At 37.5% G+C, this 25,278-nt stretch overlaps 2 protein-coding genes across 2 annotated transcripts; both read right to left on the reverse strand.

Moving 5' to 3' along the window:
* Nucleotides 1-648: 648 nt before the first annotated feature.
* On the reverse strand, nt 649-12,260 carry LOC306874993 (adhesion G-protein coupled receptor G5-like). Its single transcript, XM_079425342.1, has 14 exons — nt 12,048-12,260; nt 6,908-6,993; nt 6,259-6,702; nt 6,052-6,100; nt 4,907-5,021; nt 4,682-4,804; nt 4,452-4,568; nt 4,077-4,119; nt 3,860-3,963; nt 2,617-2,735; nt 2,231-2,490; nt 1,967-2,081; nt 1,611-1,885; nt 649-1,374 (listed from the first exon to the last, which is right to left on the reverse strand). The coding sequence occupies exons 2-14, from the start codon at nt 6,972-6,974 to the stop codon at nt 1,250-1,252; spliced, it is 1,956 nt and encodes a 651-aa protein (XP_079281468.1). The 5' UTR covers nt 6,975-6,993; nt 12,048-12,260; the 3' UTR covers nt 649-1,249.
* Nucleotides 12,261-19,150: 6,890 nt separating this feature from the next.
* Nucleotides 19,151-24,266, reverse strand: LOC306854480 (uncharacterized protein). Its single transcript, XM_079392541.1, has 11 exons — nt 24,107-24,266; nt 23,255-23,312; nt 22,513-22,956; nt 22,304-22,352; nt 20,984-21,098; nt 20,759-20,881; nt 20,562-20,645; nt 20,068-20,110; nt 19,869-19,972; nt 19,531-19,655; nt 19,151-19,305 (listed from the first exon to the last, which is right to left on the reverse strand). Exons 2-11 carry the CDS (start codon nt 23,292-23,294, stop codon nt 19,272-19,274), a joined length of 1,161 nt encoding a protein of 386 aa, XP_079248667.1. The 5' UTR covers nt 23,295-23,312; nt 24,107-24,266; the 3' UTR covers nt 19,151-19,271.
* Between the last annotated feature and the right edge of the window lie 1,012 nt (nt 24,267-25,278).

Raw genomic sequence — 25,278 nt, forward strand, 5'->3', positions numbered from 1 at the left:
TAAATTATTTATTTATTTTTGTTAAAAATCTAATAGCATGAAAACTCTGGACATTTTTCACACTTCATTTATAATTTATGTCATTGTTACTAAAAGTATGGTAACTATTCTGGACACATAACGTTTGATTCACAGAAAGAAAGAAAAATTACACAGTCCTTAAAAGGCGTTTTTCCCCATTCTACCCTATCATCCCTTGGGTTTTAAATAGAAATTTTAACTTTACATCTCTACATATGTCTTCTTTCAGTGTCTCTTAATTTTCTTCAATTATTTTCTCTTTTTAATGGATCAAACAAATAATATTAATAATATTATTATTCAATTATTTTCTCATTTTAATGAATCAAACAAATAAAAGTTTCTTCTCATTTTGATGAATGATTTTTTGGAATAAATAACTTGCTCGAAAAGATGTTTCTAAACAGTAAAATATCAGGGTCTTTGGCTGTTTCTAAAAAAAAAAAAATCAGAATACTTTTTGGTGCTAAAGTGCTATATTAAACTTTTATTATGCTATAAATACCATTTATTTAAATTAGTATTATGTTGGGTTTTTACCCATCTTTCTGCCTGGTTGCATAAAATATGTCCCATTTAACATGTTCAAAAATGTGGAAAAACTAATAATGAAAAAAAATCACCAAACACCAAATAATATTGATTTTATATATTCTATATTATAATATTACAACAGAAATACACTTACAAAGTCACAAATACTTTAAACAAAACACAAAATTGTGCTTTACTCTCTTTCATTTAAAAAACTCTGAAGAACGAACAAAAGTGCAACTTGCTTCTGACAGAACTAATACAGAGTTTCTGAGCTCATTTACTTGGTCCTAAAAATACATCAGGAATGCCCTTTTTTTTCAACTTATAACTTATGACCAAAAAATGAAATGATTTTTTATTCATCATTAAAAGTGATTTGCTAGAACTCCTATTCACATTTCACAATGAAAACAGCAATTTTACACAGTAGTAAAAAAAAGCTAAAGTGCAAGACTGAAACAAACTATCATTCTAATACTAAGAATATGAAAACAGATATACAGCTTATGACAGGTGAAGCATTCATGACCCAATATCAGTGCAACGTCATCTGAGGGACATTCAACACCCTGACCAGCAGAATGAGAAAGGATCTTTACAAATGCCCTTTCTGAATAATGTTTCATGGTAACATCTCTGAAAGAAGTGAAATTTGGCCATTTCAGAAAGACACTGTTTGAGCATCACCAGTTTAACTCTTCTCATGAGTCTGTAACATATGCTGTTTTGAAGATCCACAACTGCTCCCATCTGAAATGGACCTATCTTTCTTTTTCATCCGTTCAAGAGCATAGTGTCGCAGCATGAGAAAAAATCCTGTGGGGAAAAACAAGCAAATGGAATATTATGCCAATTGTATGCAACAGAATGGAAGCTAATGAGTTAAATTCAAGATATCTGAAGCAAGCATGTAATGATAAGAAAAGGAAACAAGTTTCAGGGCCGTTTTATTTTTATATGGTGCTACAGGAACTCAGCTTACGTTGACACAAAAGCCTAGCCTTGATGTGACCCTGTGTATTTTGTGATAGTGCATTCAAGAAAAACCTTACCTTGTAAGCTATTGACAATGCAGAAGAGGAAGAGAATGGTCTCTGACATAGGACCATAATCCAGGAAACCAAGGCCCCATGTTGTGCCAAACAGACAGGTGAGACCCCAGATACTGAGAAAAGCCACATGAATCTTCTTCCAGTCAGGTCGGTTGTGGATCTCCCTCACCACAAGGAAAAGCATGACTGCACCAGAGCTCACCACAACAGCTAGCAAACCAACATTTATGATGTAATGAGCCAATAGGCTCTTGTTATTCTCCAACATCCAGCACCTGGATAAGCAGAGCAGAGATTATTATAATTTTTTTATGCTGTTATATCTAATAGTAAGTACTGTAAATATGTCTCCTTACATGTGGTAAGGATTGTTGACATCATCACTTGGTACAATCTTCCTTTTGCCATAAATATCCACGTCATAAATATCCTCTATCAAGAGCAGTATACCGACTAGCAGAACCGGGAGACCTGAAATTGTCATCAAAACATGAAGTTATTAATTATAATATTTATATTCATTATACTCTTCAGCTTATTTTTATAACGTTATTTTTATACTTAATAATTTTAATTAATTTTAACTATTAAAATAAATACATAATAACGTTTTCACTTACCAAAGCCTACCAAATAAAATATCCATGTCGGGAGAGTTGAGGTGAACACCTTGCGGATCAGCAAGAATGTGTGAAACACTTCCATGGCCATCCAGCAGAGAGTGCTAAGCAGCGCATAATGCAGAAGGGATCCTGTTACCTTACAAACAATTTCATTTCCTACATTGGCCAATGTACCGGTAAGAATGAAGAACAAGCACAGAAGAAATATCGCCACCACTAGACCACGGTGCACCAGTGAGATCTGGGTTTTCTTCACTCTTTTGGAATACAGAGACAAACACAAAACAAGACAAAAAAACAGGGTGAGATTCACAATACAATTTTCACTGAACAAGCATTTTTTGAGATGGTGTTGAATTCCAAGCCACTGAAGTCACTGTTACCTGCATTTACACAGCCAATAGAAGAGAACCAAACAGCTAACTAAGGACACGGCACAGCCCACAGCGGTAATGAACGTAAGAGTCTGTAGATGCTGAACTGTAGCCTTCTGTTCCACTTGCTGAAGCAATGAAGAAAAAGAGACCAGGTATGTATCACCAAAGCTGTTTTAAGGAAAGCCTCAAAGGTAAGCAAAAAAAGAGAGCGTAACTCTGGAAAGGTGGCCAGATGGCACTTTTTTAATGAATGTCAATGTTGGAGAGGGTTCACTTTGCAACATAACCTGCTTTTGTAGGAAAACAGCTTATCTGTTAATGCATCGATAACCCATTGGCTAATCTTCAACAAGTTTGCCATTACACATTGATTTTGGATTGCTCTAATTCTAGAGTTTACACCAAATGCTGTTTACTAAATGCAGTCCCTGACTATTTTTTATCAGGTAGGATTCAGTTCACAGCACTTCTCATTCATTTCCATGGTCTCCGCAAACAGTGACTGACTGTAACCAAAGTGCCTTTCAAGGGACATATTTACGACGCCTCCGGACAGATCAAACAAGACCAAGTCCTATCTAAATGAATGGGGGAATCCTGAAATCTCAATAACTGCTCGCGGAACTAGCAATTAAATAACTTATTTCAAATTAGCAACAAAATCTGAAATGAACTGCCCCATAAATGTTGTTTCTTTTGTTCAAATAGAGTTTAAAATGCTTATTTTTCTGTCTAGAACAGCCAATACGCATGCGCAGTCATAACTGGTTTCTATGGAAACCACTGCACTGACGCAATGACTTTACCAATCAGAAATTCGCTCTTTCATTTAGAAGGCGGGACTATTCTGCCATATTGTGCGTTGTAGTTTCTCCCATTCATAAGTACAGGAGTGAACCGTCTTTGTATTTCTATAGTCTTTGCTATCACACAACTCAGAATGCAGAAACCCTTTAAAGGCCGTGGTGTGATTGGTTCTTAAGTCACACATGATCCAAGTTGGCCTTTGCGCTTTCTCCAATGTTAGAGCCATGAAACTTGCTTGGTATCTCCCAATAATAAGACCATCTCTGGTATCATTATATTTCTAAGGTGGGATTTCTTAACAACTCTGTTCCATTGGCTATGCGTATATTCCCAAGGATGATAGAAATACCTTTTATTCATAAAGATTTGCTCTCAGTGATAAATATTACCAGCAATGACTAAACTTATTTAATGTCATTTTCTTGGTAAAGCTGCTACTCACCACAAGAATAGCAAAGTATGTGAGATGATTACAGCGACATTCTGTCTCTGTTTCGCAGATTTTAACAGTCTCACAGCCGTCATATCTCCAGGTCACTTCATTATCTGCAGAGACATTGGCATACCAGTCAGTAATTGTGCTTCAGCTGGCATTGAAACATTTGCTTGATGTCTAGCACTGTATTGATGTGTCTATGAACATGAAGACTTGAACGCACCTCGTCTTGTGTCCCATGAAACACAACTTCTAGAATGGTTAGGCTGTGAAATGAAATAGAAGTAGTTAGGAAAAATGCATCTATAATCAGTTCAAAGAGAGTGGCTCAGCACATACATCATTGCTTTTCTATATGAGTAAATGAGGCCTTTGCGATTTAAATGCCAAAAACAACATCAGCAGTTTGATTTTTATCCGGCTTCACCTCACTAGCCTTGTCATGTGGTTTTCACTGTTAAGGAAATGGCATATATTTAGTCTACTCAGTAAAAAAAATGATGTGAGCTATAGTTGGTGTTAAGCTTATAAATAGCCTTTTAATATCACAACTAATATGGTATAACATGAAAAAACCCAAAACATGCTCAAGACGTACTGCGAGAGCAGAGTGATGAAACGTGATTCTGACAGGTTCTGGGAGGTTTTTGATGATCTCGTTCTCCACAGAGAGTCCAACTATGTCATCCAGAAGAACTGCATTCGACGATGCCCTCTACACAACACAGATACTGTTATGTCATACTGTACATTGCTGTATATGTTGGTAAGCTAATGGAAGCTAAATAACCCACATAATTTATCTCTGCTTGAAAAATATTGTCATACCTGAAATAATGCTTTGTCTTTGTAGTAAGTACACACCACTTTGGATGTACTGCTTGATTGGGATTTCAGAGAGGAAGGAAGATAAACGGAGGGTATCATGTTTGGTGCAACAGTTTGAGGGGCCTGGAATGCAACATATATATTTATTCATATGCTAGAAAGAGACCTTCCTGTGACTCAAAGGTTATTTGAACTTTGTGCTTCTAAAAGGTCAATGATATTTACTGGCAGAGTGAAATTGAGTCCTGTGAAACCCTCTTTCATCTCAATGATTGTGCTCTGAGCACAAGGTAGATCCACACGACCTATTTTATTGGATTTCATCACTACTTCCTCTATCCTGCAAACACACACAAACACATGCATTTATTTAGACATGATCAACATGCATAAAAGTTAAAAAGTTCTTATAAAAAGTTATTCCTACCCTTTCACACATGATAAAATATTTTTTAAATATATAAGGCATACTTTCTAATATTTATATATTTAATGCACAGTCTGACTAGCTGACCAGGTTTACATTTCACTACAAATTGTATTCTGTATATAACGGTGTATGTGCAAATACAAAACTTAAAATCCTGAAGTCTTCTTTCTACTTCAGCAATGCATGAGCATACGTCATGTCAGAGTACATGTCAGATTCACATAAACTACAGTAATAGTAAACAGTAAATATGAGAAGTGTTGGCCTAATGGTTAGAGAGTCGGACTCGTAATCCAAAGGTTAAAAAAATGGCTGCCCACTGCTCCGTGTGTGTGTTCACTGCTGTGTGTGCACATTGGATGGGTTAAATGCAGAGCACGAATTCCGAGTATGGGTCACCATACTTGGTCTTATAAAAAAAATGTTCTTCTTCTTTCTTTCTTTAAATACACAAATTGCACCGATGCCACAATACCACTACCTTTTTAATTCAAAGAAAAAAAGCTTAGTTATAGTATTGTGGAGGGTGTGTATCCATTATGGTTATAATAAAAATCACAGTAAACACTGCATTAAATAGCTTATGCATAAAATTATTAAAACGTCTTAGCATATCAAATGAACATACACAATAAATCGGGGGTATATTCAGTAAATAAAATGTTGAAGATGTGTAATGTATTAAGAATCCAACAATACACTTGGCAGTCCATGCATAATAAGTGAGCATAAGTTGGTAAGCCATTCTAGTCATGGGTTCAGTTTCCTGTTTGTGGCTCAACCTCTGTTTTTCACTCATACTTAAGCTTGTCCTGATTGTGCTCTTATAGGCATGCACAACATCACCTTTTGCTATCTGCACGATAGACCACATCAGTTCATAACACACTAAAGTAATAGTGAAACTACCAAACTAAAATAAAAATGATGATCGTCTTACATGTTTGCTCCACTCTGCTTCTGACTTGCCTCATCACAGAATCTCTCCTCTGTAAGTGGGAAAACAGAAGAAATATTGAAACTAAAACTAATTACATGCTCAGAAATGTTTAACTCACAAGTGAGCTCAGTCAGTGTAACTTTTTGATCTGTAGGTCAAAAATTCAACAAATTTTAAGACAACAAATTTTACAAATAAAATTCTTACTGCAGTTGATTGTATCTCCTCGAAATCTATATACTTCCATGACATCATATCTGATGATATCGCCGTGGGCGCTGCCATTCACAATACCATACAGACCGGGATTTGTTTGATTTTCTTGTGAGAGGTCAGTGCAGCAGGTTTCTTGAAGGCCATGTGATTCACACAGAGTGTGATTCTTTCCGTTCACCTCCACTATCATTAGGTCCAGCAGCGGCTCCCAGAACACACAGAAATGACTTTGATTTTGAAGAGGGTTTGATTCTAGAGGAATGGATGAAGATTGTGTGCACTTGGCTGTGATACTGCCCTGAATAGAGAGTGTGCTCTCATTGGCTGAAATATCAATTTCCTTACAGCCTGTTTTCAAATAGGTTTTCAGATTTCGGGATGCGTTGCCATGCCGCCATGTTCCACACATTTTAAAGTCTCTGTCATTCTCCATTGCTGAACAAAATATAGTAAAAATATAAAAATGTTAAGCTGCAAACTTTTTTGATTTAAGAAATCTAAAGACATTTATAACAAATCACATTTTTGCAGTTTTCAAGCATGCATTTTCATTATAAAAATAGAATCATTAAACAAGATACTAATAAAAATGTGCAGCTAGTACATTTCACTTCATCAGTATTAACCTGATGAACCTTACCTTGACCCAAAATGAACAAAAGGCAGGTGATTATCCACATTCTTACAGACTTTGGATTCTGTTCCATTGTATCTCACAGATGATGCCTGGAAAGCAAGAGAGAACTCTGTTAAAGATAAATAAATAAAATACACAATGACATGCCTCAGTAGAGCCATGAAACACCACCCCATATGAAGAGGAAATAATGTAATCATTATCTTGCCTGTTCCTTCCTCTTACCACCTCATTTTAGTAAAAGAGACATCTGCCTTATCTGTAAAACAAAAACCTTCCTTTCCTTCTCATGAATTCACTATTCTTGAGATAAAGAGTCAGCCATCTAGCAACACATCTATTCCTGAGAACACATACAAGCAATGGTAAAAATACATTCTGATGCATGCTAAGCTGCAACTGCCATCTCTTATTCATGAGAACAGACGTTCTTTTGTGACAAAGGGACTATTGAGATAATGCAAATGCACATATTCAGTGCAGCACACAGATATGATGCCATCTTTATGTCACAATCTTTGTTTTGTTTTTTTGCAGCAATACATGAGTCCTCGCGCTCAAGACAAAGAGCATGTCTCAGATCTACTATAAAATGAATCATAATACACTTGTAGTCCCAGTGTGCTAAAACGCCCCGCCAGTGACAGTGGATGAGTCAGATATTGAATGGCATGTTTTCTGACCTGAGTCAGCACGGGTCATTGAGGTACACAACAGATCCCCAAGTCACTACTGCAAAAAAAGCGGATGTTTCTCTCGCACTTTGGTGACAGACTATATGCAGACACCAGAAAACTGTGATATTTTTTAAGCACATGCAGCTTTTCACTTCACGCGATGTTAATTGATAGACTGGAGTCGTGTGGATTGCTTGTGGATTATTGTGATGTTTTTATCCACTGTTTGGACTCTCATTCTGACGACACCCATTCACTGCAGATGATTCATTTGTGAACAAGTGAAAATGTTACATTTCTATGCCAATTTCACAAATAAATTTAAACATTCTGTGGGTAACACAGGGTCGGTGCTTCAACGCTTTAATTAGTTCTCACCTATGTAGCGCAGATCTGCTGTTTCGCTTTTCTGCGTATTGACCTTTACATCCTTCAGAGATATGAGCCAAACTACTTGAAATGAAACTGTAGGAGAATATAGCACACTGTAAAGATCAGACACCACTGTGGCTTTCCTGCATTTACCAACTTTCGAGCACAAACATGCGTCAACCTGTTGCGGCAGGCATTATGCAAAACACAACACCTGCAGCTACTTGATTTAGTCTGAAGATAATAATAATAATAATAATAATTCATTACATTTATATAGCGCTTTTCTAAGCACTCAAAGCGCTCTACATTGTGAGGGGTGGTGTCTCCTCGTCCACCACCAGTGTGCAGCATCCACCTGGATGATGCGACGGCAGCCATAGTGCGCCAGAACGCCCACCACACACCAGCTTACTGGTGGAGAGGAGACAAAGTGATGAAGCCAATCAGTGTAAGGGGATGATTAGGAGGCCATGATGGTCAGAGACCAATGGGGAAATTTGGCCAGGATGCCGAGGTCATACCTCTACTCTTTTCGAAAGACATCCTGGGATTTTTAATGACCACAGAGAGTCAGGACCTCGGTTTAACGTCTCATCCGAAAGACGGTGCTTTTTTGACAGTATAGTGTCCCCGTCACTATACTGGGGCGTTAGGACCCACGCAGACCGCAGGGTGAGCACCCCCTGCTGGCCTTACTAACACCTCTTCCAACAGCAACCTAGTTTTCCCAGGAGGTCTCCCATCCAGGTACTGACCAGGCTCAACCCTGCTTAGCTTCAGTGGGCAACCGGTCTTGGGCTGCAGGGTGATATGGCTGTGGCACAAGATGAAACTCAATGTGCTTTACCACTGCTGCTACTATATGAGATGAGTTCTAGAACTACAGAACTACTATGAAATTGCATGCGTGCATAACATGAAGTGTAAGAGACACATAGATACAAGAGATACTAACATAAAATAACTGCTGTGTTGTTAAAACAATGTAGAGCAATGTAACTGTGTAGATAGAGCAATGATAATATCTAAACAGCAAATGTGCACATACATACTTGCTTTCACCAGACTGAGATGACAAAATCAGCAACATATCTGTTAGACTGATTATCGCACATTTTATCGAGACATTTCTGAAAGTGTTTTGACACAAAGGTAGCCTATTCTAACAATGTAGCAACAAATGTTCTTGAGTTTAAGGGAAGTTGCGTATTTCTAAATGAAATGTTAATATACAATTTGGTCATATGCCCAGTTTTGACAGCTTTTAAAAAAGGGATTCACTTTCAGAATGAAAAAAAGAAATCAAAACAAACTAAAACCTTATAACGAAAACAACCTACACTAAAGCAGTTGCCATCTTCTTGCCTATGTTGTGGTTATTCATTTGGTTTCATAGTTTTTCCACCCACACTGGCCACCTGATACTACCAGGCCACAACAACATGTTCTTAAAATGCAGATGAGCAAACTACTTGGATGCAAACTATTAATCAATCATATTTTTTTTATTTTTTTTTTACTGTATAGCACATTTCAAACATATCCAATGCAAATCAAAGTGCTTTACAAGCATAAACCAAAAATGGACAAAATACAAGCAATGAAAATAAGGCAAATATATAACAAAATAATAAAATGTTAAAATGGAAAATCCCAAATGTACATAACTGATAAGAAAGAAAAGAAACTAAGAAGAAATACAATTATTTCAATGAAAATCCATCAAATTTTAGCAGCTAAACGGAGAATTCTGGGAATGCCACTTGCCACATTTGGGAATGCCACTTTTTTCACTGTAAATGATAAGATTACTTGTTCTTTTTCTCTTCCACAAATTGCACATTTTACAGTATTTTTTTTTTTTCAAATCACGTGAAATGTCCACTTATCTATTACTTTATTTTTGTGTGTCTTCTAAAATTACAGTAATTTTTACAAAATGTGTTCACTGAAATGGGAAACAAAAATAAAATACAGAAATTGTGTCTTTGTCTAAACATGTATAAAGATGATGGCTAAATGTTGTTATATTATAACAGAGCAGGCTACTGACTACCACTGAGAGTACCCAGTTCCTCCATGCTGTTTGAGAAGGGTGCGTCTATGCCTCCGCCCTTTCTGGCCCTCTCTCCCTCTGCCATTGTTCCAGCTATGTGGACCTCACAGCAGTCAAAGAATGTCCCTTTTCTCTCCAAGCACCACTGAAAGGAAGCTGGTGAAGTCCATTTATTCAAAGGAGGCGCATTGCCAGTTTTAAACTGTGCACATAAAGGAATTTTTGCTCAAATTCATAACATTTTCTCGTCCTTACTATGTTATTTCCACACCTCACACAATCATATAACACTTCCTCTTTAAATTATAATGACTGTGTGGAAAATTGAGTCGTAAACTCATGAGCCTCAGCTCCTGCTACCAAATTTTTTCTTGTGCTGATAAAATCTCAACATGAGATTCAACATGTTTTGAAGTCCTACCTAAGCCTCAAAAGCGACAAACCACTGACGACATGCAGTTCTAGAGCATTTCCATGACCAGTGTTGTGTCTAGCAAAGCTAACAACCCGCACAGAACAAGAATGTGAACTTTGAGATGAACTAGGTCAATCTTTTGTGCTTTTTTTTGTGACATCATTGCCAGACAAAAAAGCGAGATGCCTTTCAGCTCGCTTCAATCTGAGCTGAACTGACAAGTAGCAGGGACTGAGGGCAAAGGTCTTTCAACAATTCAGTGGCGCAAAAAACTTGTTGACGTTTAGTTGCGCAGATCAACCACCGTGGTTCAGACAGGAAAACCAACATATATTAAAAAACATGTCTGATCGCAATTTAATAAGCACTAAAACACTCATTTCGTTTTGTGGTTATCATTGGTGGTTATATGCTTAATAGCCACCAGTTCTTTAAGAAAGTGCCTTATAATTCTAAATTCAGTTTGCATTTGCATTGTGCCCTCTAATATGCAAAAGTAAAGCATATGTCAGTAGTAGGCAAAGGCTCAGTCTTCTCAGTCAGTTAGCCTATATAGAAGGTATAAAGGAAGCATTCCTTTCTATTGAGGTGGACTGACTGGGGGGGTTACAGGATTGTCGAGGGTTTCACTAAAGCACACAGTCTCAGTGTGTCTTTGATTTGTTCATAGCCTCGGAGTAAATATGCGGCTACTGCTCCTCCACCTGCGCTCCAATTTCCCCAAGGAGCTTCTTGTCTCATAACAGCAGTCAGTGTAAAATGTTAAAAATCCACATGAAAATATAGAGAAATGCATGAAGAAAACAGAAAAACTGCATGTTTATCTAATAAAGGTTGAAATGAGTGCTGTTCCAATGTAATCCTATTAAAGGTTATTGCATGTTATGTGTTAATGTGTTACATGAAGCTCATTAACATGGTTTATTTGACATCATTTTAACATATTTTATCCATCTGATCGTTTCATCTATTAACGCAAATACAAAACCCTAGCCCATTTATGACAATACAAAAGAATGATGGTAGAGCGGGGCTAGTTGTCACAAGAGCTATACCTAAGATTTTGATAAAACAAATGGTCAGTGGATTCACATATTGCTTTTAAACACTCAATTTTTGTGAAATTAATCCTTCAAACTAAAATTTCAATATCAATTAATTTTGCTATAGCTCTAAACAAGTGAACAAAATGAAACCACACTACAGCATCCATTGAAAAGGAAAGGATTGAAAGGGATATTTTCCAAAATATCACACAGGGGCAAGTTGTCACAGTTTGTGAAAGCTGTCAAGAAGTTCTTATTGTTTTTACTGTGACAACTTACCCCATATAGAGTGTGTAATAGCTTTGAGGGATTATGGAACATCCTACACAGGCTATACATATCGGTTCATATTTTTCTAATCGGTTTAAACAGTTGTAAAAACATATAAAAGTCGTAAAACGTCTTCAAAATGATATTCACGCGCACATTTTGTTACCAGTAGCCTATTAGATATTCTCCAGGTACAAATGTATGAAAACATAAAATGTACACTCTTAACGCCTTTCTCAAAGACCGAGTGATCTCACATCATATCATGTAACATATTCGCAAACACATAAAAAAATCGGCTTACCGCAGAACACTTGCTATCTGCCTCTCGGTCGCGTAAACGGTCGCTGTTTATTTTGCGGTAATGTTCCCAGTGAGACAGAACATGTCAAAACACGCTTAATATAAAAAGAGTGGAAGAGCGATAAACGCGAGTGACTATGGCCCTCACAGACTCAGTCCCTCAGAGCGCGTGAATGCTGAACTGAAGGCTCTCGTGTCACATTATCATGCACTCACGCGGAAAGCGGAGGTAGCCTTGATACAACTACAAGCTCCTATAAACACTCCACCAGAGGCAGCATGAAAAAAAAAAGCTGTCAAACGTATATTTTATAAACTGTTGTAACACGATGATGCGACTGAAATAAAATAAAACTTAAAGCAAGCTTATATAAATAAATAAATAAATATAAATATAATAAAGGTAGGCTATAAGGGAGGAGCGATGCCTGAGAACACTGTATTGAGTTTGCATATTCAGGCTTTATTTTTGCATGAGAAACAAAAAAGCTGAGAATAAATTGCCCTATTGCAAAGCAAGTCTTTTCTCAGTATTGGCAACGTCTCCTTTTCAAAGGCAACCTCTGTTGTCTCGGAATTTGTTACAAATGAATCCCTACAATAAAGCCATAATGTCTAGGATACTAATAAGATTGCATTGCTAGGTAGTGGACATGTAGGAGAGGGAGTGCAATGCGCTCTGTGTGCGTGTGTGTGTGTGCTTTTCTAGTAATCAGGGGTCTCCAACCTTTTTTACACCGCGGACCGGTTATGGTTTGAAAAAAATCTGGACCGGGGTGGGGGGGGGGGGGGTTGTTGTTGCTGTGGATGGTCTTTAAAACAGGTCGATTCATTTATACTGTTATCAGCACGTGTTGAAGTATCGTCTCTTGTCTCTTGAGAATATGCGCTGTTAATGCAGCGTTAGAAAACTCCATCAGTTTTTTTTACTTTCACTTTCTGTATGACTGAAGTTAAGAGGTTCGCCGTTATAACTATTGCGCAAAGTTTGCACGTTGCTGTTGTGATATCCATTGACTGGCCTTCATGGTTTAAAACAGAAATATTTCCAGTATTGCGACGTAACTGCAACCCCCCATGCATATGTATCTTAAACGCAGGGATACATGAGAGAGGAATCAAATCGGTATGCCACGCTGTCTGAAACCAACCTCTATGCTTGTGCGCGCTGTACTGGCACACACCCGAAGTGCGCACAAGCATAGAGACGTTTCAGACAGCGCGGCATACCGATTTGATCAACTGCGATACGTTTAAGCCCTAATAGCCTATATGACAGATCAGAGCAATCTTTTATTTACTAATTTAACATGAAGTCAAATTGCTACTCGATATCAATCGCATACAACGAAAATACAGAATAATTAGAAAAATCATTTACGCACAATAAATAACAGAGCGTCATATCTATTCACATTTCCCCCGAACGTTCTCGTGGGTCGCGACCCGGTGGTTGGGGACCTCTGAGTTAGAGCACCTGGCTTCCTGTGCGTCTCAGCTGCTATTTTGGCAGCGTTTATAAAGGCCAAGGACTGACAAAGGCTTTTCTGTTTCTCCAGACGACTGATGTTGAAAGACCATATAACGACTCAAACGTTTACACTGTATGTTTGATAGATCTCTTATTGCTGCGGTTAGAAGGGATTATAGGCCAGTAATATCCCTTAGCCGAAATACCGCAGAAAGTACATTTATGCTATTATTTATAATAGCCTATATATACACTCTTAGAAGAAAAGGTCCTATCAGGCGCTACATATTTGGAACCCCTAAAAGGTTCTATCCATCATGGGATCATTCTTTAGATTTAATTTTTTTGTTTTAATTAAATTTGAATGCTTAAACAGCTCATATAACTAATTTATCACTAGAACAACTTAAATATCCATTAGCATAACACATCAAGGTTTTGTGTGATCATTTAAGACATTTTTATTAGCATTTTTGTGACAAGCAATATATAACACAGCAATTCATTTACATTTATGCATTTACATTTCATAATCTACAATTCATAATTTACAATTAATAGTGCAACAGTTACAGAGATTAACAAATCCATGTTTCTTTCTTTATTCATACTTTTTAAAATCATTTTTACCTGTCTATAATAGAACTCTCCGTTTTAGAAATATTGTTTTTTCAAACCCTTCCACCTTACTCACCCATCCAACATGTGTAACGTTTCCATCCTTTCAAAGAATCCAGGAAGCCAGGGATAACCAAAAAGTTATTTTAATAAGAAACACGATCTCAAAACAAAGGTTACACGTTATGACAGGACAAAGACTAGAGGGAAACTGGGGGGCGGGCGCCCTGGAGGCTGGGGCTGAGCCAGGACATGGAGGAGACACGGGAAGCCTCCAGGACGGGTCAGGTGACGCAGAGTGCCCTGGCGGGGCAGGTGGCACGGAGCGCCATGGCGGGACTGGAGACTTGGATGGCCATGGCGGATCAGGAGACTTAGGAGGCCATGGCGGGACTGGAGACTCGGGAGGCCACGGCCTTATTTTTTTGGGCTGCCAAGACGGGTAGAGGGGTTCTGTGGCCTTGGCCCTTGACCCTATAAAGGCCCTTGACCCCCCCAAAAGTTTCTTGGGGAAGATTCCCTCTGGGAGCCATTGAGGAGGAGCGGGCACTGTGGGGCGGAACTATCGTCGCCGAAGACGGCGGAATCATCATCGCTGCGGGCGGTAGCAGGCTGCCGATCCCCGGACTTCCCTCGCGGGGAACCAAAATTAGCCGCCTTCTCCTTTTCTGTGTTGGTCCTGTCATCTGTAACATTTCCATCCTTTCAAGGAAGCCAGGTATAACCAAAAAGTTATTTTAATAAGAACCACGATCTCAAAACAAAGGTTACACTTCATAACAGGACAAAGACTAGAGGGAAACTGAGGACTTTAAAAGGAACCGGAACAAACGAGTAAACAAGATAATTAATTGGAACACAGGTGAAAAGACTAAAAGATGATTAACTAATAACAGGAAACAAGAACAGGAAGAACCAAATAAGGGCAAAATGGAACTAAACAGAAACAGACACGTAACAACATGTCAGTCACAAATATATGTTGATTGCTAAGAAACCACACAACAAAAAAAAACAACAACAACTGAATGGAATGTTAACTTGCACAAATAAATAAACTTAAAGTTAACTTGCAAAAAAATTATACTTCTGGCATCTCTGTGGTCAGTGACGCATCCATTTTGATGCTAACTCTCCTTGCGATGATTAGGCTTGACATCCATGGGGATACAAGTCAGAGAAACATTTATTAGACCTATGAGAGTACAGTACAACAGGAAAAAGAAATTAATCTCTCACAATTAAATCAAATCTTAAAACTTACTTGAATTAGTTAGGAGTGTGGTGTTTTCATCTGTATGTTGATGAACAAACAAGTAATGTTGCACTCCAGAGTCACATCATTTTTCGGAAATCATTCTAATATGCTAATTTAATGCTTAAGAAACGTTTCTGCACTTAAAAAAAGAACAATAAAAGACAGTTTGCAATACATAAATGGAAAAAGAATGCTGTGGTTAGAAAGATTAGTAATCTGTCATAAAATTTGTCATAACTCTATGACATAGACCTCTTGATAAAGTGTAACCCATGAAAGTGTAAAATTAACAAAAAATGAATTTATTTATAAATTTATAAACTTATTAGTCATAGTCTACCTGTGTTTAATTCCAAATTATTTATACATGACTAAAAGCTGTAAACTGGTCACCACATCCTGAAAAGAACTAAGAATTTCCCTTTCGCTATTTAACATGCATAAGTTAAGCTATAGACAATGTGTAACTTGTTCACCAAGAGGACATAAACTCCTTTCAGCGAGGTTTCAAATTGCCACTACAGTGTGTATGTCTGAACTTGTATGTGGGATGAAAAAAAGAAGAGACTTTTCACACAGCTCTAGTCATCTTGTTAGCAAAGTTGGAGTTTTATTGGAGTTTAAGGTCACAACAGCACCAATGTTGAACAGACCCCTGCTTTACGATGGCATTAGGGGCCTCTGCCAATGTATTCACAGCATTTTTCACACCATTACTCTGCCTCTGAGCAATACAGATACCTCAAAGAGATATTCTATTGCTCATGCACACTCATAGACTAACACGTTTGGTATATCAGGTCATTCTATAAAGTCTACTTATATTTTGGCCAAGTTTATAGCAACACAAAACAGATGGCAGCTAGTGCAGATGGTATATAGTCCGACGGCAACCAGCCAACAAAGGCAGTGGTTCTGCTCTTTTGTTGCCTCTCTCAGCCTCAGTGAAGTAGCGCTGACACCCACTGTGTAAATCCATGGTGATCTCACAGGCCAGGGGAACTCCAAACTGATGTTTATAAAGAGAGATTAAGGGTAGCAGCATGAAAGAGTTTTGCACTCATAGATAAACACAGCCGCAAAAATGAAAACAGGTTCAAGCACACCTAAAAATGTTTCTGAACTGAATAATGGAAATAACTTTAAGGTGTTGGGACATAACACTATTCACTTGTCCTACACTCTTAAAAATAAAGGTGCTTCTCGATGCCATAGATGAACCTTTTTTGTCTAAAGGGTTCTAGATGGTTCCAAAGGACCTTTAACAACTGAAGAACCTTTCGGTTTCACAAAAGGTTATTTGTGGCGATGGAAGGTTCTTCAGAGTTTAAAAAGGTAAGAAAGAGATGGTTCTTTAAAGAATCGTTGACTGAATGGTTCTTTGTGGAACCTTTTAAGCACCTTTATTTTTAAGAGTGTACACAAACTAGTTGTTCTGTGTAATGATATTATCTAAAACTGTATTCACTCCTTGACACACAACACTAATGATGCTGTAGCTTCATGCTATATTTTGTTCTATGGATTTTCCCCATTTCTACTTCTCTTTCTTTACCTATTCTAGCTTTGTTTCTTTTCTCTGTCCCTCATCCTGCTGTGGTAAGTCAGGAGGTTTTGTATGTCATTGTGGTGTCTGCTCAGCAGCAGCGATCGCGTGATGTCTGCAACATTACAGTCTATGGTCAGAAGTCAGTTAGCCAGTCAACTGACAGATGAATTTACCAACAACATCCCCCAAACAGATGGACCCTCACCCCTGCATTATTAAAATTCATTCAAAGACTGAATCAGCTGCTCTTGTCTTGTGATTGCGTCTGGGAATTGTTCATTCTACTGTCACCATGGTTATTTGATTGACTAGTGACATGCTGTTTAAAGCTGGTCCCATGGGGTTTGTGGTCAGTTCTGGGGCTGCCAGCGCATACGTGGGGAATTATTCTGGTTTATTAATAGCTTAGAGCAAAAGGTTGCCAGGGTTGCCTTAATCTAATTTTATGACTGCGAGTCCACTACATCAAAGAAATGAAAAATAACCTTTGATTGCATAGATATCAGCAAATTTACATTGTCAGCATAGAATTTAGAGCCACACTTGAAATTCTGCTCTGAAGCCCCTGAAGACACGGATTGGGTGAAATGTTCTCCAGCTTTAAGGATTATGTAACTACTATCAAATGTCTAGTTCTATCCCACCCATTTATTTAAACTGTGTTTACTGAAGCAGTTTAAATGTTTAACAGGAAGGAAGGAAACACAAGTGAAAAGATAGCAGATAAATTATTCAAAATTTGATTTTGGTAAACATTAGTCCACCTCCCTTGAGCATGCAGAGAAAGATATAATACCCTGACAGGTCAGAGTAGGTCAGATTTTATTACATGCTTAACTACTTAAAGTCACTAGAGGTCACATTACCAGTCTGAAAAATCTCATTTCAACATGAACTCAACATTCACACTGCAAACATTGCAAATGAGATTTTGCTTTTATATAATGGTTCAAGAAGTTGATATAACTTATATCTACATTCCACCAATGGAAATAGTTCCAAACAGAGCGAAAGAGCTGTTGCTTAGTGGCGTTTCCTACCTGAATGAATCCGTTTTTGAACAAATCGATTGAATGAATGATTCTGTCATGAGTCCGGGCCCTGCGCTTCTCCCTGTCGCCACCAGAGGTCACCATCTCCCTTCCTCCCGGACTCATCTCATGTAAATACATACACCTGTCACATCACACACACCTGTCCCACTCATTACACCCACAGCTGTTCCCAATTGCCACTGACTATTTATGCACCACACTCCCGCTACTCTGCCTGGCTAAATTAATTGTAATTTGTGATTTTCAAATGCGTGGTTGTGTTTTGTTTCTAGTGTCTGCTGTGGTCTGGGATACCTGCACTGTGCTGCCGTTTGTGTATCCCAGTCCTTTTATGTTTTGTTTTTTGTGCCGTGTTGGCCTTTTTGTTGCTTATTAAAAGCACCTTACCTGCACTTGGACCCTGACCTCGTCTTTTCACGGCGTTCCGTGACAGATTCATAAACACACACATACAATTAAATTCCAAGTACGCTCCAAAGTCAATGGAATATTCAAATATATTTGTTTAAACAATTCAACAGAATGAAAATGTAGGCCCATAGTCATAATTATCTGTTACATTAGATAATGCAAACATGTATAAGGCATATGCTGGTCAGATTTGTATTTTACTGTAACTGTCTGCTACATTAAATACCCTTTCTAATGAACGTTTGAAAGTTTTTTTTTAATTACTGTAAATTCAAAAAGCATGTCTCCAAATACATAAACTTAAAGATTGCATACAGCAGATATGCACAAAAATATCGCGGAAAAACAAGGCTTGCTTCATAATGTTAAACTATTACATTAATACAAAAAATATAATTAAAGGAATACAGCATATAACATGAAGCATTTGTGTTTGATTCTCTAAACCAGGGATCCTCAAATCTGGACCATTCCTGCAGAGTTTAGCTCTAACCCTAATCAAACACACCTGAGCATGCATTAGCAAAGTCTTCAAGATCATTAGAAAATCACAGGTAGGTGAGTTTGATCAGGGTTGGAGCTAAACTCTGCAGCAGATTGGACCTCCAGGGAAAGATTTGAGGAACCCTGCTCTAAACGGTGTTATGAAACAATATGTCATCTGAGAAACATTCAATAGTATGACCTATAGGATGAGAGCAGACCAAGCAGTACACCAAACTTTGATTTATTTATTTATTTTAATATACGCCCCTTTAATAAAAACACTCACTTATAAAACACTTTCATCATCTCTGCACTGTAACATAACAGATCCTCTACTGCCCCCATCCGAACTCAATTCGCATCTCTTTTTCATCTGTTCAAGGGCATAGTATCGCAACATATGAAAAACTCCTGTTTGGATACAGAAATATTGATTATTAGTATATTCAATAATTGAGAATTATCACTCTAAACTGTGTGCATGCATTGTCTGTATCTGACAGGACTGGGCTTTCCCTTTTCTGGAATACAGGAAAAGCAAATAGAGACAAAACAAGAACTAGAAATGAAAGTGGGGGCAGGTCCACAATTGCCATTAAGAATAAGCATTCCATAAGCCACTGAAGTCACTGTTACCTGCGTTTACAGAGCCAATAGAAGAGAACCAAACAGCTAACTAAGGACACGGTACAGCCCATAGCGGTAATGAACGTATGAGTCTGTAGATGCCGAACTGTAGCCTTCTGTTCCACTTGCTGAAGCTATGAAGAAAAAGAGACCAGGTGTGTGCAGTACAAAGAAAGGACTTTTGTTACAGTATCATTGCATTGCATGCTGTAATCCGTTAACTAACTTGTCTATGCATATTACCAAGGATGATTGAAATATTTATAGTCTGGCTCACAGTGAGAAATATTACCAACAGTGAGTAAACACTTATTTTATGCCATTTTCTTGGTAAAGCTGCTACTTACCACAAGAATGCCAAAGTATGCGAGATGATTACAGAGACATTCTGTCTCTGTGTCGTGTATTTTAACAGTCTCACAGCCGTCATATCTCCAGGTCACTTCATTATCTGCAGACATTAACATTTAATTGTGCTTCAGCTGGCATTGAAACATTTGCTTGATGTCTAATACTGATACTGTTGATTACTGTTGATGAGCACACCTTTTCTTGTGTCCCATGAAACACATCTTCTAGAATAGTTAGCCTGTTTTAGGAGAGGTAATATCCATAGTCAGAGCAGTTAAAAGAAAGTGTCATATGCCCACTAGACCAGAGGCGAGGGGGCCATCCGGACCAGGTGGGGGGGGGGGCTTTAAACATACAGTACTACAGAGATTCATCATAGCTATTGTGAAGTTCAGTTGTCATAAATTCCATACGAGTAAATGAGGCCCTTGTGATTTTAATGCTGAAAACAGCATCATCTGTTTGATGTTTATCAGGCTTCAACTCACCAGCCTTGTCATATGGTTTTCAGTGTCTACTCAGTAGAAAATTATGCGAGTTATAGTTGTTGCTAAGCTTATAAATGGCATATAACAACAATTAGTAAGTATAACGTATAAGTATAACGTGAAAGTATTTGGGAAAAAATTAAAATAAACATGCTCAAAAAGATGTACTGCGAGAGCAGAGTGATGAAACGTGATTCTGACAGGTTCTGGGAGGTTTTTGATGATCTCGTTCTCCACAGAGAGTCCAACTGTGTCATCCAGAAGAACTGCATTCGACGATGCCCTCTACACAACACAGATACTGTTATGTCATACTGTACATTGCTGTATATGTTGGTAAGCTAATGGAAGCTAAATAACCCACATAATTTATCTCTGCTTGAAAAATATTGTCATACCTGAAATAATGCTTTGTCTTTGTAGTAAGTACACACCACTTTGGATGTACTCCTTGATTGGGATTTCAGAGAGGAAGGAAGATAAATGGAGGGTATCGTGTTTGGTGCAACAGTTTGAGGGGCCTGGAATGCAACATATATATTTATTCATATGCTAGAAAGAGACCTTCCTGTGACTCAAAGGTTATTTGAACTTTGTGCTTCTAAAAGGTCAATGATATTTACTGGCAGAGTGAAATTGAGTCCTGTGAAACCCTCTTTCATCTCAATGATTGTGCTCTGAGCACAAGGTAGATCCACACGACCTATTTTATTGGATTTCATCACTACTTCCTCTATCCTGCAAACACACACAAACACATGCATTTATTTAGACATGATCAACATGCATAAAAGTTAAAAAGTTCTTATAAAAAGTTATTCCTACCCTTTCACACATAAAATATTTTTTTAAATGTACAAGGCATACTTATTTATTTGTAAATATATAAATATTTATATATTTAATGCACAGTCTGACTAGCTGACCAGGTTTACATTTCACTGCAAATCGTATTCTGTATATAACTGTGTATGTGACAAATACAAAACTTAAAATCCTGAAGTCTCCTTTCTACTTCAGCAATGCATGAGCATACGTCATGTTCTGACATGTACATGTCAGATTCACATAAACTACAGTAATAGTAAACAGTAAATATGAGAAGTGTTGGCCTAATGCTTAGAGAGTCGGACTCGTAATCCAAAGGTTGCGAGTTTGAGTCTCAGGCCAGCAGGAATTGTAGGAGGGGGGAGTGAATAAGCAGTGCTCTCTCCACCCTCAATACCACCACTGAGGTGCCCATGAGCAAGGCACCGAACCCCCAACTGCTCCCCAAATGGCTGCCCACTGCTCCGTGTGTGTGTTCACTGCTGTGTGTGCACATTGGATGGGTTAAATGTAGAGCACGAATTCTGAGTATGGGTCACCATACTTGGTCTTATGAATTTTTTTTCAAATAAATACAGTTTTAAATACACAAATTGCACTGATGCCATAATACCACTACCTTTTTCATTCAAAGAAAAAAAGCTTATTTATAGTATTTTGGAGGGTGTGTGCCCATTATGGTTATAATAAAAACCACAGTAAACACTACTTATGTAACCACACAATATGTACCCACCCATTTCTGCATTAAATAGCTTATGCATAAAATTATTAAGATGTCTTAGCATATCAAATGAACATACACAATAAATGGGGGGTATATTCAGTAAATAAAATGTTGAAGATGTGTAATGTATTAAGAATCCAACAATACACTTGGCAGTCCATGCATAATAAGTGAGCATAAGTTGGTAAGCCATTCTAGTCATGGGTTCAGTTTCCTGTTTGCGGCTCAACCTCTGTTTTTCACTCATACTTAAGCTTGTCCTGATTGTGCTCTTATAGGCATGCACAACATCACCTTTTGCTATCTGCACGATAGACCACATCAGTTCATAACACACTAAAGTAATAGTGAAACTACCAAACTAAAATAAAAATGATGATCGTCTTACATGTTTGCTCCACTCTGCTTCTGACTTGCCTCATCACAGAATTTCTCCTCTGTAAGTGGGAAAACAGAAGAAATATTGAAACTAAAACTAATTACATGCTCAGAAATGTTTAACTCACAAGTGAGCTCAGTCAGTGTAACTTTTTGATCTGTAGGTCAAAAATTCTACAAATTTTAAGACAACAAATTTTACAAATAAAATTTTCTTACTGCAGTTGACTGCATCTCCTCGAAATCTATATACTTCCATGACATCATATCTGATGATATCGCCGTGGGTGCTGCCATTCACAATACCATACAGACCGGGATTTGTTTGATTTTCTTGTGAGAGGTCAGTGCAGCAGGTTTCTTGAAGGCCATGTGATTCACACAGAGTGTGATTCTTTCCGTTCACCTCCACTATCATTAGGTCCAGCAGCGGCTCCCAGAACACACAGAAATGACTTTGATTTTGAAGAGGGTTTGATTCTAGAGGAATGGATGAAGATTGTGTGCACTTGGCTGTGATACTGCCCTGAATAGAGAGTGTGCTCTCATTGGCTGAAATCTCAATTTCCTTACAGCCTGTTTTCAAATAAGATTTCAGATTTCGGGATGCGTTGCCATGCCGCCATGTTCCACACATTTTAAAGTCTCTGTCATTCTCCATTGCTGAACAAAATATAGTAAAATTTACATACATACATAAATATATGTTAAGCTGCAAACTTTGTTTGAAGAGTTCTAAAGCTATTTATAACAAACAATCTAAACTATCACATGCTGTTGCTTCTACATGGGCAAGCACAAAATATGGAAAAATGAATTCATGACAAACAAACAAACAATAAATAAAATAAAAAGCTTCAAACTTGCTTTTACATTTCATTACATATTTTGTCCTGCTACTATCCTATAATTATTTTTTAATTATATCCTTGAATTTAATTCTTTAAAGACAGTTTCTTACCTAGAACCAAAGTGAACAAAAGAAAGGTGATCATCCACATTCTTACAGTCCTTGGGTTCTGCTTCACAAATGGTGGGAAAAGCAACAGAAAATTCCGTTAAAGAGAGATGAAAACATACTCAATGCCATACATTAATAGAGTCAGACATGGGTTTCCTATAAACGGAAGTATAAATAAAAACAAATTCCACTTGAAATATAAAAACTTAGGTCCCCTGAAATGAAGCCATGGCTCTACTCTGTCACAAACTCAGAATTCTTGCAATAAAGTATCAGGCTGATGACACACAGGGCAATTTTGCTGGCAACTTTTTTTGAGCAATGTTGCTTGGGCACTTTCCCATTGAGAATGGGTAACAAATTTATATTTGCATATTTTATATCGGTCGTGGGCTCTGTGTCTCACGTGGTTGCCTGTTGACAGCAACATTTACCAAAGTTGCCTGGCAATATTGCTTTAAAAGTTGCCCAGTGTATCAGCCTCACAGTCACAGTCATAATTCCTGCAGTTTCATGAACGAGAACACATACAGTACATGCATGCATACTCATCTCTTATTAAAAAATGCATCAGTTTGCCATGTAAACATGACACCTACTAATACTTGTTTCAGTTATCTATTAATTAATGATGAACAGTATCATCAACCTTTTGCTATGTATGCATAACATGAAGTCATCCTGTTATAATGATACAAATGCCTTTACAAAGTCATAACAGAGTATATAGGGAAGACTATCTGTCTGGATTTTAAGAAATGCCTTCAACGAAAATGTGTGCACATTATGAAAAATAAAGAAAGTTCTCTGACTAAAAACTCAATGAGCACATCAAAATAGATATCTACTCACTTGATTAACATATGCTGATATGTATCTCACTGATGCCAACAACAAAGACAAAGATGGTTGCTTGAAAATAAATGTGCTACTGATAAAATAAAGCAGATTAGAGATAATTAATTAATGAATAAGAGATATGATACAGAGGACATGTAATTCTTTCCTATTCATCAATTGTGAGAAACAGATGCTCTTTAAAGACATCAAGCCAACTTTCTCAGGGTGTTCTCTTAGCACTAACCATACTGTCAGACCACATGGTATATTAATAGCACAGTAACAGTCAAACAGTCACATAAAAACCAACCACAAGTTTATCTCCTTAGAAGTACATTTACAAGTAGATAGAAATCAAACCGAAGAGATACATATTAAAGTATGACTGGGTGACAAAGAATTCAAAGCTGACAACCGTATTTCACATAGTAGGATGAAAATAATAAAATGGTGGATATTTTTGACAGGGTAGCCTACTGTTTTCATGTGGTAACATGAATACACAATTCAAAATAATCTTAAAGCAGTGAAAACTGGCCTGCTGTGGCCTTCTCTCTCTCTCTCTCTCTCTCTCTCTCTCTCTCTCTGTGGCCTTTCTGCCATGGTTTGGTTAAAGTCAGTGAAGTAAAATTTCCTGGTTGTGAAAATAAACACATCTTGTGTTCCATTAATATAAATGTAACACTGATCTTCTTTGGAAGGAGAGAGGAGTGTGTGAAACTTGTGTATTTTGGGACACAGTTGCTAGGTGGAGGTGTGATATATTTCTTATGTGTCCCTGCTTTATAATATTTTCAGTCTGAAGAGCACATAAGGAAAAATGAAGTAATTTATTTCCAGCAGTGGGAGGTGGTCCATGTTGTGTAAAGGATGGGTGTGTTCGGATTAACCATTTACAGGAAGAAAACATTATGTAATCCCAAAAAATTGAAAAACAGGCTACTTTTTCTTTTTTAGCGATCCCAAAATGATTAAAAATCAAATTAAAATGTAATTGTGTATGATATAGTCTAAAACTTGTTATGAATAAGTAATTACTAATGAATAACTTGATGTCTAATTGCTTTTTTTCAGTTTTCAGTATGTTAATTTGGTTTACTTCAACCCTGATTAGCCTGACTTTAGATACATCCAGAATGGTTTACATGCTGGTTATGATGTTGTGGTCTTTCTGCTATAACTGA

Source organism: Barbus barbus (assembly GCF_936440315.1).
Source record: "Barbus barbus genome assembly, chromosome: 1".
Lineage (NCBI taxonomy): Eukaryota > Metazoa > Chordata > Actinopteri > Cypriniformes > Cyprinidae > Barbus > Barbus barbus.